Source organism: Nycticebus coucang, chromosome 5 (genome assembly GCF_027406575.1).
Source record: "Nycticebus coucang isolate mNycCou1 chromosome 5, mNycCou1.pri, whole genome shotgun sequence".
Taxonomy (NCBI): Eukaryota; Metazoa; Chordata; class Mammalia; order Primates; family Lorisidae; genus Nycticebus; species Nycticebus coucang.
Genome location: NC_069784.1, coordinates 106219203 through 106236616, shown reverse-complemented (window position 1 = coordinate 106236616; position 17414 = coordinate 106219203). Strand labels below are relative to the sequence as shown.

At 38.6% G+C, this 17414-nt stretch overlaps 1 protein-coding gene across 2 annotated transcripts in view; it reads right to left on the bottom strand.

The window, feature by feature from the left end:
* The window catches only part of LAMA2 (laminin subunit alpha 2), a 656330-nt gene that overhangs the window by 126228 nt on the left and 512688 nt on the right, over nucleotides 1-17414 (bottom strand). For both annotated transcript variants that reach the window (XM_053591647.1, XM_053591648.1), the window contains exons 35-37: nucleotides 12580-12691; nucleotides 5922-6081; nucleotides 4359-4569 (exon numbers count right to left, since the gene is read on the bottom strand). In XM_053591647.1, the coding sequence (XP_053447622.1) occupies nucleotides 4359-4569; nucleotides 5922-6081; nucleotides 12580-12691 (483 nt within the window). The remainder of the gene's footprint in view (nucleotides 1-4358; nucleotides 4570-5921; nucleotides 6082-12579; nucleotides 12692-17414) is intronic.

The following is a 17414-nucleotide window of genomic DNA, read 5'->3' as shown; positions in this document are numbered from 1 at the left end:
ACAAATAAAGAGAAGGAATGGATACTGGATGCCATAGGATATAAAATGCCTCAAGTAGGAAGCTCAGAGTGTTTAAGGAACAAAGAGAAGGCTTAAGTATAAGGAGAATTATTCTTCAAATGTATAGCATAAGCATAATTATTAAATGATTCTGTTTGTATATCAAGGTTAATTATACTATTTCTACCTTTAACTTACTTAATTGCATCTTAATTTATTCCAGAGCTCTGCAAGTTGAATGCTTTTTTGTTTGTTCTTTTATTCGTTTGTTTTCCTGTGCGTGGTGGATTCTTCGGGAACCTGCAAAGGCTGTCTTTCTGTCTATTCTTTATGTAACGACGTATTCTTTGGTCTCTTTGCGCTTCCTTCTTTCACAAGGTTACGATGGTAGACTTCCGGACAGACGGTTCAATACACATCCCTTTGGTTCCTTTGCTTCATTGAAATGCCCTTCTCCTGTGTCTGTCTCCATGAGGTCCCAGTTCCCTTCATCCTTCTCTCCATCTCTGGACATGCCCTTCTAAGCCTGTTCCCTTCTAGAAGGCTGCAACCAAAGCCTTCTAGGATCTGGCTCCAAATACAATTTCCAGAACCACCACAGCTGCAGACTTTTAAACAGGACATTTCCTGAGCTCTCCTCCCACTTCCAGAGCTCTGCGTTCCTGCCCCTGCTGCTCCATCCTCTCTTTGAATTTCCCTCAATTTTTACCACGATGCCATGATTTTTGTGAATCTTTTGCCAACTCTCCAAGTCAATATTATCAGCATATCACATATATTAAAAGTTAATATCTGAATTTTTTAAGCAAACTATAAATTCTCTGAGGCCAGGAATCATTCCTACTTAACTTCACATGCCCTGGTTATCAATAGCACCTTGATACCGCAGGCGCCTGACTTTTAAATATTATCCCAGCTACTTTCCTAGCCTAATATCATACTATTTTCCAATACAAAACCAATTCTCTAGTTTACATAAACTACTCAAAAATTCCCCCCAAATGTTATTTTAATCCAGGACTCCGATATTTCCATTGCCTCCCTTAGCTTTCAGGATAAAACCCATACTCCTTAGCTTAGACTCATGGCGCAATTCTCTTCTGACTGAAGATCTGAACTCTGCCAGCCTCTATCTATGGCTTTCTATCCTTCCACTTGTTCACCTGCAGTCTTCATTCCAGTCTTACCCAACCAATGATTTTCCTACCCAAATACCTTTTTCCTCTATGCCTTTGGCTATGTTTTCCCCTTCTTCTGGAATGTTCTCCCTTTTCTTCTTCTATGAATAGTGCTTACCCTTTAAGACCTAGCACAAGAGTCATGATTCTACAAAGCCCTTCCTAAATCCAGGGGTTATCTGGATGCCCTCTGTGTACCTCCATGCTGGTGTACCATGTATACATACAGTGGTTTGCTTGTATGTACCTCCCACTAAATGTATGTTACTTGATGTCAGCAGAGATACTGTCTTATTGTTTATATCTGTGAACTGAAACAAAATCTTTACCCCCTAGCTGACTCAATGGCCTTCCTCTTAATGGGGGACCCCAGGAATACCCTAAAGCTGACTTGCTGGTCATGAGAAGGTCTTTCTCATGCCCCTTTTCTTCTTAGAGATATTTTTTCCAACTCAACAAGGCTGAGGCTGAACAAAACAAAGATCAAACCACACGTGCAGGCCTTCAATTTACTCAACAGAAAATGTGAGTTTTGATGAAGAGTCCAGTGGCTTGTCTCCGATTAACAGACATCCTTAGGTTAAGTTAAAACATTCCATGCCTTTAGACGAAGCTTCATTTCTTTAACAAATTACAAATCAAAAGAATTTTTAAACCTACCTACAACCTGTAAGACTCCCTCTCCCTTTAGAAATGTCCCTGTATATCCTCTCTATATATTTTCTTAGTGCCTTACGTGTAATTCCTTTCTCCATGAACATACAAACCAAACTGTAACCCACTTTCCATGGACACATTTTCTCAGGCCCTCTTGAGGCCATGTGTTCCAGGCTTGTCACACACATTTGGCTTCAAATGAACCTCTTTAAACTATTTTATAGAGTTTTGTGGGGTTTTTTTTTCCATAAAAATATCAGTGGTACTCAAACTTCAGGCTGCATCTGTATCATTGAAGGGATTTTAAAACGGGTTTCAGGGCCCCACTCTCAGAGTTGCTGAGTTGATAGCTCTGGGATGGGGCCCGAGAATCTGCATTTTTATCAGGTTTCTAAGAGCTACTTGATGAGCATTAGCATTTGATATACTCACTGTCTGTGGGCTGCACACCTCCTGAATGCAGCAGGGGTGTGATAAACATTATTAATAATAAAGTTACACACTTACCATACTAACATACATTCAACAAATTTGAGTTAGGTCTCAATTGAGTTAGGCATCTTCTTCATGGGCACAGGCACAATTGTGTTATTTATTTAAAAACAGCTCACTATTCAATCAAATAGGTACAACGTATTAATTGATCTCAAACACGTATGAGCATCAGATTCACCCACGGAGTTTCCGGATACGGACCCCAGACCGGACCCCAGATGAGCCTACTCAGACTGTCTGGGAGGGAGCCTCACAAGAGCTGTCTGTTTAACAAGGGCCCCAGGTGATTCTTTTGTTGTTGTTCAGCCAGTCTGGCATTCACTGTGCAACTTTAAATTAGGTTGCTTGCACCTAAGCAACCTTAAATAATCTAGACTTTATTCATGTGATGTCATTCATTTATCTATTTTCTTCAGTAAATTTTTAAGATGCTTTTAGTTAAGCACAGCACATAAAATGAAAATACAAAAAGAACTGCTTAGAACTTCAATACTGACTATATAAACTCCAGGTATTTGTAGGGGTGTCCACAAGTGATGGCTCCCGGTTTTAAACTTCACTAAAAGCTAAAGGCACTAGTTACTGTGCTTCATAACTCTTATTGAAATACTTCTCAGATGCTTTATTATGCTTTCCACGCAGGTAATTTTACTTTCTGGAACTATTGCCATAAAATGGAGAGGTGCACACGGGGGTAAGTCCCACGGCTGGTACATCACCAAGCAGGATGAATCACGCTGGCGCCTGTGCTAGGCCCGGGGCCCAGAATCCTGCTTCACAAACAGTGCTTTTCTGGAATACTGCTGCATGTCAGTAGGCTCCAAATTGGTTACGATTAGGTGCAACAGTTAAGAAAAAAGTGAACCTCTTTTGTCTTCTACCAGAATGACAAGCCTACATCCCAGAAAAGGGGCCCCGAAATAAGATAGTTTTTTAAATGCAATGCACTCTTTTACTTCTTCTTCCAAAGGAAAATGGAGGAAGATGAGTGGATCAAAAATATCCTAGTTTGTTTTATTCAGCTACCATTGCCATTCAACAAACATTTCTGAGAACATAATCTATGTCAAAGAACGCCGGGTTATTGTTGAAGGTGAAATGCTGCATCAGAAGAGATACAATATGTCTCTGCTGCTGGGTTCAGGGCTGCTGGAGTTAGATACTTTGAAAACAGCAAAGGTAGGTTTGTTTCTGGGGAGAAAGTTTGTTTTTTAAATGCCAAATACAGGTGTGTGTTGTCAAATGTGCTGAATGTACTCCTAGGAAAGGGATCATTTGCCATACTAAGATTAAGGGGTACAATGAAAAATAAAGAAAGAAGAAAATGTAACAGAGGGATCTGTTTTAGTTTTAAACCTACCAGCTCTCTGAAAAAGCCAGAGACTGCCCACAATTTCTAGAGGAGAGACTTACCTCGTTTGTGAGGAAAAAAGGGGAAAAGCCAGGTCTGCTCTCTTCACACTGATCCCTTTTAAGACTCCACGTACATAGCACACATTACAAAGAGTAAAGGAGAATCCAAATTTTCTCAAGCTCTAATCTCTCTCTTTGAAAATGGAGGGAACTTCTAGGATTTTTGGTGGTCAGATATGAGAACGAGGTTCGTGGATTAGGCTGGGTAAACTGGAGAATCATGTGGTATTAGTATTTGAAAATATCTTATATGCTCAGTCTAGTATAAGGTACTCATTGTTGGGGAAACTGATGCTTACAGACGTTCATTGACTTGATCAATTTGTAGTTTAGTCAGTGGTACAGTTATCACTGAAACCCAGGTTCCCAATAAAGAGCTTCTTCCACTATCCTTAAAGATCTTCAATATTTAAATTATCTAAATTTTGTTTGGTCGGAAATGGTTATGAAGGCCAAATAGCACCAACAACAGTCATTCCCTGTTCTGCTTCTTAGAAGTTTTCTTTCAGCGCAGTCCTTCCTGATCTTGGTGAATGGGAATCAGCTTGGTCAGTCCAGCCACGCTCACCACGGCCCCTTCCCTGAGATTATGATGAAAGTGCCCCCCAGGCTTACCTCCAAAGCTGTCATGTTTTTCTGGTTGGACACAGATAAGCGATTGGCTTCTCTGATTTTATCCGTGGCTTCTTTCAATAGGTCCCAAGCATCACTGAGCTTGTTTTTGTAGTCAGCCAGTTTCTCCTGGAGATCCTTCTCCATTTCTTCATTTTTCTCCCTGGGCTCTCCAAACAACTTGTTGACCTTCTTCAGAAGGCTTTCTGCAGCTCTGCAGAACCCCCAGCCCAAGAACAGAACATAAGCACAAGGTACTGCCTCAGGGTTTCTTGGTATTAAACTGTGTTATAAAGACATAGTAATATGAGCAGAATGGAAAAATAAGAAAACATGCAGATTCACTATGTACTAAATCAAGTTAAAAACTTGTATGTGGAGGTGGCAAGACCACTTAAAATTAAAGCAAAAAAAGATTTAAAAATCATTTACATTTATTAGTAAGACAACAATTTGAGTTGGAAAGGGTCTCATGTCAGTCTCAAAAGGTGACCGATGAAACGAATCTTATGATTCACGTCACACATCTAAACAAAAAAACCTATCATTTTCACCAGAATGACACATTGGGTGAATATGGGGGATGCATATTTGAATGTAAGGGATGAATATTGATACACTTGCTTAGGAACTGTGAGCAGAATGCTATGTTATGGCCATGCCAGTACAAAATAATTTCATTATTTTGGTTTCCTTTTCTTTTTTCTCCAACTGACTGATCTTAGAGTTTCTTGGGTTTAACTTACCTACTTATCTAAAAGTGATAATATCTCAGCCCTTCAGAAAGGCTAAATACTTGCAAAAAACAGCAGTTCTCAAACTCACATGCATCAGAATCTCCCGAAGGGCTTGTTAAAACACAGATTGCGGGTCCCATCCCCAAAGCTTCTCACTCAGTAGGTCTGGGAAGGTTTTGGTAATTTGTATTCTTAACCAGTTCTCGGGTATTGTTGATATTACTGGTTTAGTATATATAGTATTCTTTAAGCATTAATAACACTATCACCTTGAAGTTAGCTGACCATGAATGTAAAAATGTATCTATTTTATTGAGTGTGTTATCATAAATGTTCTTTAGCATTGGTGAAATGCAAAAATCACTTTTCGCAACCCTCAAATTTCCAACCCTTATTTCAAAGTTATTAGGTGTTTATTATTTGATAACTCTTTTCAGCATTTAAGATGATAAAACGTATAGGCGGACCTATACATAAAAGGTAACGCTATAACTTTATTTATCCAAAGGTATTTGTATTAAAGCAAAAGTTTACTGATAGTTTAGAAGTCTCTAATGCAGGTGATAAATAAAGCAAGCCCATTAGCCTAATGAAGGGACAGAACCAGAAAGGATCATTTATGTGAATATTTATAGAAGCAAGAATACATGTTTGATTCATTTTAGGGCAAGATAAAGTATAAATAAATAAGTAAATTAAAACAAATAAATAGCAAACCTCTCCAGGTCAGAGTATCTGCTACTCCCATGTGTGATGGAAATGAAGAAAATTGTAGATTATTTGACAATCTAAATTCACCAAAGGAAAGAATGACGGAGCGTCTACTCACACCAGCTCATCTTCGGCAACTTCCTTTTGTGGATCTAGATTTTTCTTCCTCAGTTCTTTCATCATCTGATCAACCTCCTTCTGAAGCCCTTGCAGATTTCTCTCAAATTTGTCTTGCGTTCCTAGAGTTTCATTTAGTTTTATAGCTTTTTCATTTACAGCTGCAGGGGGTAAAACAAATGTTGTAAATTAGTGAACAAAAATGCCACACATGGCATTCAGCATCGGCTCTTTCCTACCATTTCCAAATGAAATGTATTTTGCCACGGGTGTTCCTGCCAGGAGATAGAGACACGGGGTAAGACAGGAAGGATTCAGGAACAAACAGGAAAATGTGACATCTTACTCTGTAGTATATTTCTTTGGGGGGTACAGTAATGAAAGCCCGGTTTCTCACTTCAAAAGGAACAAAACACAACAATGAATGAAGTGGGTCAAACCTTATTCAGGTGAGAGGCAAAAAATACAGTGTACAGCATAACACTCGGAAGCTGAAAACACAAGCTCTGCATTGCTGTTAAGAGTCGTAGTCAGTCAACTTTAAAATACTGAGTATGGACATCCTCTCAGTGATGAGATCTCAGGAAAAGGAACCCGTCCTTGCATTCCCACACAGTTCTCCTGTGTTCATTTTTTGAAAAAGGAATGAGAAAAAGAGCAGTGGTCTAGGGACAAGGGTTATAAATTAGGCTTCAAAGATACCTCCCAGCAACAGGATCAGTCAGAAGAGCCTGTGTTTATTATGCATTAAATGGGGTTTCAAACTGTGCTCTTTGGAATCTTAGTGTTCTGTGGGTGCTTCAGGTACTACAAATGATGTCTGTTCTGACAAGAATTTGTTTTATAGGCTGGTGTTCTGGGCAAGATTTCATCTGAGGAAAGAATTCTTTGTCAAATAAAAGTTTGAAGTGAAACATTTACAGAGTTCTACTATTAGTTTTAGACTACAGTTTCCTGGAATGTGCTCCACAGGACATTTATTGAGTGAGTGGAAGAGAGACGCTGTCTCAAACTCGTCTCTGCTGAATACATATTTCTATAATATTACCCATGAAAACTTTTAGAATGAGGTGTCTGAGATGACCAAGAGACGGCTTTTCTATTCAAGGGTGCATCTGAAGACCTCTCTAAGACATAAAGGATCCCACAAATACATTTCTGTTCTTGGAGACTTTTGTGGTTTGCACTGCTCAGAGCTCTGGTAACAGGTGGACAGGGGCCAGCAGAGGGTCCAGAGTGTGGTGTGAAATGGTGGGCTAGTACAGTGACCCTGAAATGGGTCCCCCAGAAGCAGAATCGGTATCATCTTGGAGCTGGTTAGAAATGCAGATTCTCAGGCTTTGCCACAGACCTACTGACTCAGAAATTCTGGGAATGGGATCATCAGGCTTTAGCAAGCCACAAGAAGTATCTGATGCATACTAAGTTTGGGAAACTCTGGACCAGTAGGAGAAATTGTTTCAGTCTCTACCCTTTCCACAAGACATCTTTATAATACTCTTATCATAAATGTGTTTGGTCAAACAGCTGGTGCAGTCCGTACCTTATTTCTGACAGCCATGGCTATAGATTGGATGCTATGTTCCCCCAATTCTTACATTAAAACCCAATTCCCAGTGCAATGTTGTGAAGAGCTGGAGCTTGGGGAGGAGATTAAATCATGAGGGCAGGAACCATTGCCCCTCCTGCCACGTGAGGTTATGGGGAGAAGACGGGCAGGTGAGAACCAGGAAGCCGTTTCTCACCACACCTCCAACCTGCCCACACCTGACCTGGGACACAGTCCACAGGAGTGGGAGAAGCACATTTCAGCTATTTTAAGCCACCTTGTCTGCACAAGTTTTGTTAGAGCGACCCACATGGCTAAGAAAACCATAGATTAATGTGTAGAAAAATGTGAATCACATGTTTCTTTCTTTTTTTTTTTTTTTTTGCAGCGACAGGGTCTCACTTTATGGCCCTTGGTAGAGTGCCACAGCCCCACACAGCTCACAGCAACCTCCAACTCCTGAGCTTAAGCGATTCTCTTGCCTCAGCCTCCCGAGTAGCTGGGACTACAGGCACCCGCCACAACGCCCGGCCATTTTTTGGTTGCAGTTTGGCCGGGGCCGGGCTTGAACCTGTCATCCTCGGTATACGGGGCCAGCGCCCTACTGACTGAGCCACAGGCGCCACCCGAATCACATGTTTCAAAGAGCAAACGTGGCCATTCCAAGCCCTGTGCTGGAATCTTTGCTCAGCTGTGATGTGCCTAGAAGTCAGTGAGGGTGGCTCTTTCTGAGTCCACTACCTAATAGTTATACTTTGACTTATGCCAAAGAACCTTCTGCTATAGTTAGTAAGATATCACCCAGGCTGGGCCACATGTGTTACGGTACCAGAGTAACCATGGGCTGATTTATCTGAAAGCTCCCTGGTCTAGGAAACTATGTGGGAAGCATGCTAGAGTGCCAAGGATTACATGTAAGAACTTTCTGCTTAGATTTCAAGAAAAGTATACTGTATTTGGCGACACTTAGGTTTTAGCTCCATTCCTTAGTCTGACTGCATGACTGCTATACCACTGATTTTAACTGATTGTAGTATGTAACTACTGACAGCATTTGTAGTCACTGGTTTATTTAATAAAAGTGATAATCCTACTTCCTAGCCTGCCAAAGCTGTATGTTTTCCCTTTATTAAATAAATTTATATATTTACATATTCACTTATATATGTGTATATATATGTGACTGTATATAATATATATTATATATGCATTATGTGTTATTATATATTATGCTTTCAAAAGTTGTCTTTTGAAATTTGATCTAATTTAGGTCCTGGCCCAGGAGTTATTGAGGAAGGAACAAATGAGAGTGGTCCAGTCTCAAAGCTCAACTTCTGCAGAGAAGAATTTGGTGGAAAAAAAATGACAGCCAGGAAAAGGCAAAGGCAAAGAGAGTGGTTTCTTTTGGAATGTATGCACCATTTCCTTTAAATTAAAATAATTTGTAAACAACTAGAAGAAACTATTAGGGTACATAAAACAGCTTCAGTAAAATGACGGTGTATTAACAAAGAAAACATCATTTTAATAGAAGGGGTTTGGGTGCCCTGGTGCTTCTATAGATGGGATTTAGAAACTCTCTGAGTATTTTTAAACTAAAGATGAATGTGTCAATCTTTCATTCAAAGGTATACATTATCATTTCGGTGTATTTTCTTTTATACACTATTTAAGATAATTGTAAAATAAATGTATCTTTTGAATTTACTTATTTATTTCTACCTTATTTCAAGTGGAGATTTAAAGTAATTTTAAAATATCTTTAAATTAGATCAAATTACCATAAAAGGAAATGTGAATAAAGGTAATACTTTTTTTTTTGAACAGAATCTCACTATGTCACCTTCGGTAGAGTGCCATGGCATAACACAGCTCACAGCAACCTCAAACTCTTGAACTTAAGCGATTCTCTTGCCTCAGCCTCCCAAGTAGCTGGGATTATAGGCACCCACCACAACACCCAACTATTTTTGTTGTTGTTGTTGTTGTTGTTGTTGTTGTTGCAGGCCTGGGCTGGGTGTAAGTGGCCAGCCTCGGTGTAAGTGGCCAGCACCCTAATCACTGAGCTACAGGTGCCATTTTTTTTTTCAATAAAAATTACTCTAGATCCAGGGAAAGAAAAACTAGACAGAAAAGCTCATCATAAAGTTCAGTGTAGCACATCGTATGTCTGTGCTAGTGCAAGTATATGTATCAGGAAACAGAAAGGGTGTTCTTAAGTGACATAACAGTGTCTGTAAAATAAAAAAGAAATTAATTCTTCAGGACTATTTTTCATACAAAATCTGAAAATGCAAATCCTATGATGGGTTAATTTATCAAGCATAAAAAATACTGCCTTGACCTGAAAAACAGGAAGAAAAGGATGCCTATGTCTGGCATTAATTAAGTGCTATCATATGTTGTGACATGAACACTAAACACTCATTAATTCTACTAATGCATAGAATAAATATAGTTTATTCGTGATCTAATCAGGAGTCACAGCACAGTAGATACTATACAACTGTACAATCTACACAGCACCGTAGATACTATACAATACTGTGAGATAAGAAATCCTTAGATAAATAGAAGTTGATTATCTATGAAGAGGCCATAACTTACAATGAAGATTAGATGAGTATTCTATCTACATAAACAGAAAACTGAAATACACAAATGTGAGCTCTCAGCGTTCACTTTCATTACAGCAATTTATTGCGAATAACAGTGTAAAAGTACTGATGATTATGTCCTATTACTGTAGTTTTGAGGAGGGAAAAAGGTGTGGCTGTGTTGTATAACTAACATAAAGCTTTTGGTGAGCCCTTTTCTCTCTCTCATACTCTTTCTCTCCTGATCTGAACTGCCAAAAATATAGTGTAGCTCTTGTGAACTCCATTAATTTAAACAGTTGGATGTGGTGGTTCACACCTGTAATCCTAGCACTCTGGGAGACTGAGACAGAAGGATTGCTTGAGCTCAGGAGTTTTAGACCAGCCTGAGCAAGAGCCAGACTCCATCTCTTCTAAAAACAATTGAAAGAAACTAGCTGAGCGTGGTGGCAGGCTTTTGTTGTTCCAGCTACTCCGCGGGCTGAAGCAAGAGGATTGCTTGAGCCCAAGAGTTGGTGGTTGCTGAGAGCTATGACACCGCAGAACCCTACCTAAGGAGACAGACTAAGACTCTGTCTCAAAAACAAATAAATAAATAAATTTAAAGAGTTGGATGAACTTTACCAAATAGAGCCTGCTGACAAAGTTGAGTAGGGTTCCTATTTTCCTCAGGTACAATTATCCCACAGAGAACTTGAATTAGAAAAAAGTACTCCATCTTCATAGACATTATCAGCCTACTCGATCAGTGCATGATTCAGAGACACCTTTGGTAATGGGGAAACTTTTTCTCTGGTGGATAAACTATGTCTGTGGCTGGTGAGTCCTATCTGTGTTAAATGTCATTTCCGCTCTGTCCCTTTGCTAGTGACTTTATGTAGTGTACAAACTATACGCTAGGGCCCTAGGTACGGGATGAGGTTGGAGGGATATCCATACTGGCCAGCGGGGTGACTGTAGATATGCTTTTCTCTGTGTGGGAGATACAAAGAAGGAGGTTGACAGCTCTGATGCTGGATCTATTAAACATGGATTAGTATTTATTATCACATATTCAGACAGTAGAACTTCCATAGTTGATCACCTCCCTACACCCACCGCCTCCTTAAGTTGACCTAATTTTCACAGACTAGACATGCACCACGTGTACATATTGGTACAATAGGCCAAGTTCCTTATGTTGACCACCTCTGTATGTTAACCAGTTTGTTTCAGTCCCTTGGGCAGTCAACTTACTTACAGAGGTTCTACTGTATTTGACAGAAATGATTTAAAAATGAGTCTCTAGAATAGCTGCTGGGTGTTGACTGTTTGAGACTCCAGGTGGAAAGAAAAGGAAAGTTTCTGGCGTGTTGACTAGTGACTCCGGATCCACACATGGTGAGGCTGCTCCGCTTGCAACGGGCTTTGTTGCTACTGGTGTTGTTTGTGGATGTTATTATTGTTTGTGTGGTTTCTAGTTCTGAGGACAAAAAGAGGTGTGGATATGTCATATAACCTATACAACATGGAGAGGAGAATTTCGAGTTGCATACATAGAAAATAACACACAACAACTTCATCTGGCAGAGCACAAACCACAATGAGTTAACTGAGATTTTTCCAGAAGTAATTTTTCTTTCAGATCCTTACATGCTTTGCCTCAGATCAGGCCACAGATTAAAACTCTGTTGCTTCATGCGACAGAGAATGTCCAAGAGTTTCTGCCTCTTTTTGGCCAGTGATGCCTAGGAATTATCAGTCAGAATCTGCCTTGAAGTTTATTTCATATCCTTGTTTATTTGACTATATTACAAAGTATCTAGAATGTATAATATTGCAGAGCAATAAAAATGTTTTACTTTTTGAAGCACAAAAAGCCTTCACTTTTTCCTACTTTCTAAACATGTATACATATTCATTATGTTGTTAATAGTTAATTAAGAACTAGGGGGTTGTGGGGAGGGGATTATCTGTTTCAAGAGTTTCTTATTTGGGCTTTTGCCAAAAAATGGCTTCCACTTTAATTCTCAATCATATTGGTAGATGCCAAGATCTAACTCCCAGAGAGCTGTGGTAAAGTAGCAAATGCAAATCCCAAGCAGCAGATGTTGAGTAAAAACCAGCACTAAATATTTGAAAGTCATTTTGAGAAATTAGAGAGCTGCTTTAATGTACCAAGTGGAATGATAAAATTAGCTTTTTAAAAAATTAAAAAATCTTGTAAATGCAAACAATAGCAAAGCAGACGTTTCCAACCGAAGCTATTTAATCATAATAGCATTCCTTAAGAATTTACTGTCACTCTGTGCTCATAATCGCTAATGCCCTGACTGTTGGCACTAATTTAACACCGTAGGTTGTAGGTCCTCAGCAGATAATGACCTTGGATATCTTAACCAAAATATGCTTTGGAACTCAACTCTTGAATTTAGAAATGTCAGCTCTTAGAAGAGAAATTCCAGTCTTCTGTAATCTTTCTCGCTATTTTTCTATTGGGAGAAATCATTATTACAACATGATTTTTCTGATACCTTCTGCGTCCTGGGCAAGCTCCTTCATGAATTCTCCTAAGGACTTCGCTCTTGTGTTGGTCCTCTCAGCATCCTGTCCAGTTTGCTCACCATCTGCTGTCACTTTGGTAGCCTAATGATCCAAATTTGGGAAAAGCATAATTAATAGAGGTGATGAAGCTACAGCTAGCTAAGCTCCCACTGGCTACATTTTCTTTCAAATATTACTTTAAGCCAAAGGCAATCGATGCATTATTGATCAGCTGTACTGGAAATGATGCCCTGTGCTCAAGTATACAATTAAACTTTATTACTTCTTCCATTAAATGGAAATCAAAGAGCTGTATTTGGTCTTTTTTTAATTGTCATTATATGTGATGGCAAAGGAGAAGCGAAAAAACACAATTATTTTGGAAACATCTTTAAGGTACTGTTGCCAAAGTCCTTAATGGAATCTTCAGCCTCAACATGTTGCAGTTTTATCCATATTTTATTTACTGAAAGAGTGTAGAGTGTAGCAATGATCTCTAGAGGGAGGAACAGGCAGTCTGTCTCAATAAGCTTGATCCTATAGATTTGGTTTAGATCAATACGTTAATTAAAGAAACAGAAGGGGAAATGCTTAGCCACTCAGTAGTAAATGCTTGTTTTATAACACTTTAAAGATGTCAGTAAAACGTTAAGGGAGAATAATTGCCAACTTATCTTACATGACATCACTGGAAATGAAGTTGTTAATCATAGAATCATACACTATTGTCAACAAAATAAAACAGAACCCCGAAACAGCCCTACGTCCCAAAGCATATCCTCATACAAATTTACCTTTATTCACATTTAAAATACCATATTACATGGTGGGATGCATGTAATGTGTGTTCATGATTAAGATATACTATGTTTAGTCAAATAAAAATGGTGTGTATAACATTAAATGCTTCTTTAATAGCTACAAGCACCCTGAAATAGGTTTATATTTCATTTTTCTATGTGTATGCATATGGTAATAATATGTCTTCTTCTCTTTTACTAAAAAGATGTGGACAATCTAACTACAGATAATGAAACAGGGAATCACAAACTGTCTCAAGATAATTTTGAATAAGGTCCAAGTTGGCAGAGTATTAATACTCTACAATCTTGTACCAGAGTGCCTGCATACTAAGCATGACCAGAGAATTAATTTTTTTTAATGTACATAAGTGGATTTTAAATAGAACTAAATGTCTGGCCAGCACTGAACAGGGCTAAGAGATGCTACAGGAATTGGACTGTATTTTGTGATTCCCAGGGCAGTTTTCTAGGTTTTGCATAAAAGGTAGAATATAAAGTCCAACTATTATCAACTAATTTCTCAACTTCTAAGTGTTAACAGCATAAATAGAAGGCTGAAAGGATAAGAATCCATTTGAAAATTTATTTTAAAAATTCTTCTTTATAGTTTGCGACAGTCTATATAGGATGATTTGAAGAGGATTAATGAGCATTTTATTACAGGCTGAATTTACTCTTCTAAAATATTAATAGTAGAATTATTTTCACTTTTAAACTTTTAAAAATTACTTTTGGAAACAAACTGTGTGTGCAGGCCCTAAGTTATTGAAATCCCTGCTTTTTTGGTGAGCATTGCAATTATGTCCTATTAATTTTCTTAGATCTGATTCTCTGTACAATTTTGCATTCAGTACTTTCAACACATATTTTTTTTTTAAATGCTACTTTTGAATTATTAGCTAAGTTCAACTACTTAAGATGTGAACAACCTAAACTTCTTCAGCTGTTTTTGAGTCTGGACTTGACTGTGCCCCGTGATTAACACGCCTGTGTTTGCCCATCTCAGAGCATCATAATAAGAAACTTGATCAACATCACGGTCATCTTCTAATATCTTATCTTAAGAATCAATGTAACAACATCAGCATTTCTTACTATACAGAAAATGTACATTATGATTTGAACGGAAAATTTATTTTTTGCTATGTCAATATCTTTTCTATATTACCAAAAGATTTTAATTTACATTAGTTTTATACCATGAAGTAAGACAATTCTTATTAATAACTCAAAGCATCTGTTTTAAAACAAGTATTTATGGGTACTCTATCTCTTGTAAACTCCGGATAATCAAGAGTATTCATCATCTTGGTTTTTCCTGCTCACCTATTGCATTTATGTGGTAACGAGCAATTGTCAACATGAACAAGCATTTTATTGTTAGTGCTGATTATATGAGTAATTCAGTGTTATGATATCAAGAATCCTATCTTACATGCCCTAGGATGAGAAACAAGTTCAAAAATTTATCACTAATACCCTATCCAATCAACCTTCCTGGCTCCCTTTAAGTATATAAACTATGACAAGCTCTTCCCCTCTTAGGGCCTTCTGGTATCCTGTTGTCTTCACCTGGGATGAGCTTCTTCTCAATACTTTCAGAGACTGGGTTCTTGTCATCCATCAGATTTCAATTTAGCTGTTTCTTCTTAGTACGGCCGTTCCTAGGGTACCTGTCTTGGTTTCTGCAGCAGAACACTTCTTCCATAGTACCTTATATTTTACAATTTCATATTTAGTTGTAATAAATAATTGGTTTACTCATTCATTGGCTACCTTCCCAACTGAAAGGAAGAGTAAAACCTTGGTCGGTTTTATTCATCGTTTTATATCCACCTCCTAGTATGATGGCTGATGTACAGCAAAATATTTTCTGAATGTTCTCACACACATGACTAAGCAACAACTTTCCTAACCCATGTTGCCGACCTTATTATCATTCTTGCCTACCTTTTCTATATTACCAAAAGATTATAATTTATATTAGTATTACAGCAATGCAATGTTCTTGAACATAATCCAAAACAAGATTTTTTTCTTAATTCCTCTCTACTTACTCAGAATAAACCCAGACTTCAAGCTTCAGTTCTAACTTTCTCTTTCCTTCCTTCCTTCCTCCCTCCTTCCCTCCCTCCCTCCCTCCCTTCCTTCCTTCCTTCTCAGGAAAGTCACCCCTGCCTATCCTACTCCAGGCTCCCTTTTCTTAGATTTTCAAAACAATTATCTACACCATTCATGACTGTAGTGGATAGTTTCTTTGCTGCGTCTTTGCTATGCCTCCCTAAGCTCCAGAGGCAAGAGCTCTGTCTTTTCTCTTTTTATTCTTTAGAGTACCAGTCACAGTGCCTGGAAAAATGTAGTGGGTCAACGATGCTTTGTGATTGGCTGAATAATGAAATCAAACCTTTGACGTTTTAAAACCTGTTGGCGCATTCCCAACACCATTCAAACTGATGTAAGCCTGGTGCTACATTTGCCAGCAAAAGCAGACAGCTGGCCAGTTTTCGGGGCATTTTTCAGAGCCTCATAGGAAGCTACTGTTTAAGAGCTGCAGTTGAGTGCTTGGGAGGAGAGCCAGGCAAGAGAGCCTCCAGCCCCAAGTACACTGCATTGCAGCCGCTGGCCTCATGGCAATTCAAAACTGGGCCTGTGATTACACACTGGGTTCCATAATGGCAGGACGGGAGTGAAGGAAGGGGCGAGCAGAACTCTTCAGAGCCAGTGCAGAAATTACTGAAGATATACCCTCCCTCTGCACACAAAAGAAGCCTTTGGTCTTTTGTTCTCACTTTAGGGGAGGAGAAGATGTGAGGTCACTGACACCAAAAGCCTTGACTTATGTGAGTTAGCACTCTCGAAGGTGAATTATGGTCAGGCTCTGCTGTACTTCGGATCTGTGCACATGTCCGGAAGGGCTTACAATACTCCTTGGTGTCTCATTTACTTTTCCTGCTTTCAGAGAAACATAAAAGGCCTCGTCCCTGTTTTTACACAGGGGAAACAAAGGCATGGAGATGTTAAGTGGTTTAACAGAACTCACACATGTAGGGAATTAGAGACAACATACAAGCTTTTTGTCTCGTAGCTTTATATGTTGTCTGTAGCATTCACTATTCTATCTTGGGTTAACATTCATGAAGACTAGAAAAAAATATTTAAAAAAATTGAGCATTAGGTGGGAGGAGGGCATTGCTCTACTTTAAGTGTATAAGCTTTGGCTTTTAGTAAATTAACATATTGCAAAATTTATCCCATCATCTAGATATATATTTTTAAATCAAGTCTCATTGCACAGAAATGAAGTTGAAGCATCAGAAATGATGTTGAACTACCCATGAGGGACTCCGTAGGGAAGCCTCTGACAAATGCACCATCACCTCTGGGGAAAGGTGATCTAGATGGTGGGCCTATAAAAGCAAAATTCACAAAAATCAATTTCAGCCAGGAAAAGCTATTGATAAGGTCGCAGAAGCATGCTAAATAGTCCATGATACAAACTATTCGTCTGATTCAGTTCAGCTCTTTCGGTGTTTCATTAAATTAGCATCCGTATCTCTTAGTCATCCTCTTTCTTTTTCACTATTATCTTGTCCTTTGAGTTCTTGAAAAATACCTTCTCATTTGTCCGAACATGTTGTACAATCTTCCTTTCATTCTCTGTCTTCGATTTCCTTACTTTTGCATCCTCATAGCTCCATTCTGCAATCTTCCCAGTGTTCCTTTGTAAATGGTACCTTACACAGTATCTTGTATCTTTCTTTGCTTTGAATATCTTTTCTTTTCACACGGAAGTTCACTTGACTAGGTGTTTTTCTTCTTCCTTCTCTCTCTTTTTTTTTTTTAAGTATTTATATCTAGGCAGCATGCATTACCATGAGGGATACATTAATTTACTCCTGAACAATGTAGCTGTTACTTTCTTGCTTTAGCTTAAGCAGTTCTCACTGTGCCTATTAAAACCTGCACATTATTTTTCTTAGTTGGGTATGGGGAGTATCTTTCATTTTATGCCTTTTTAATGT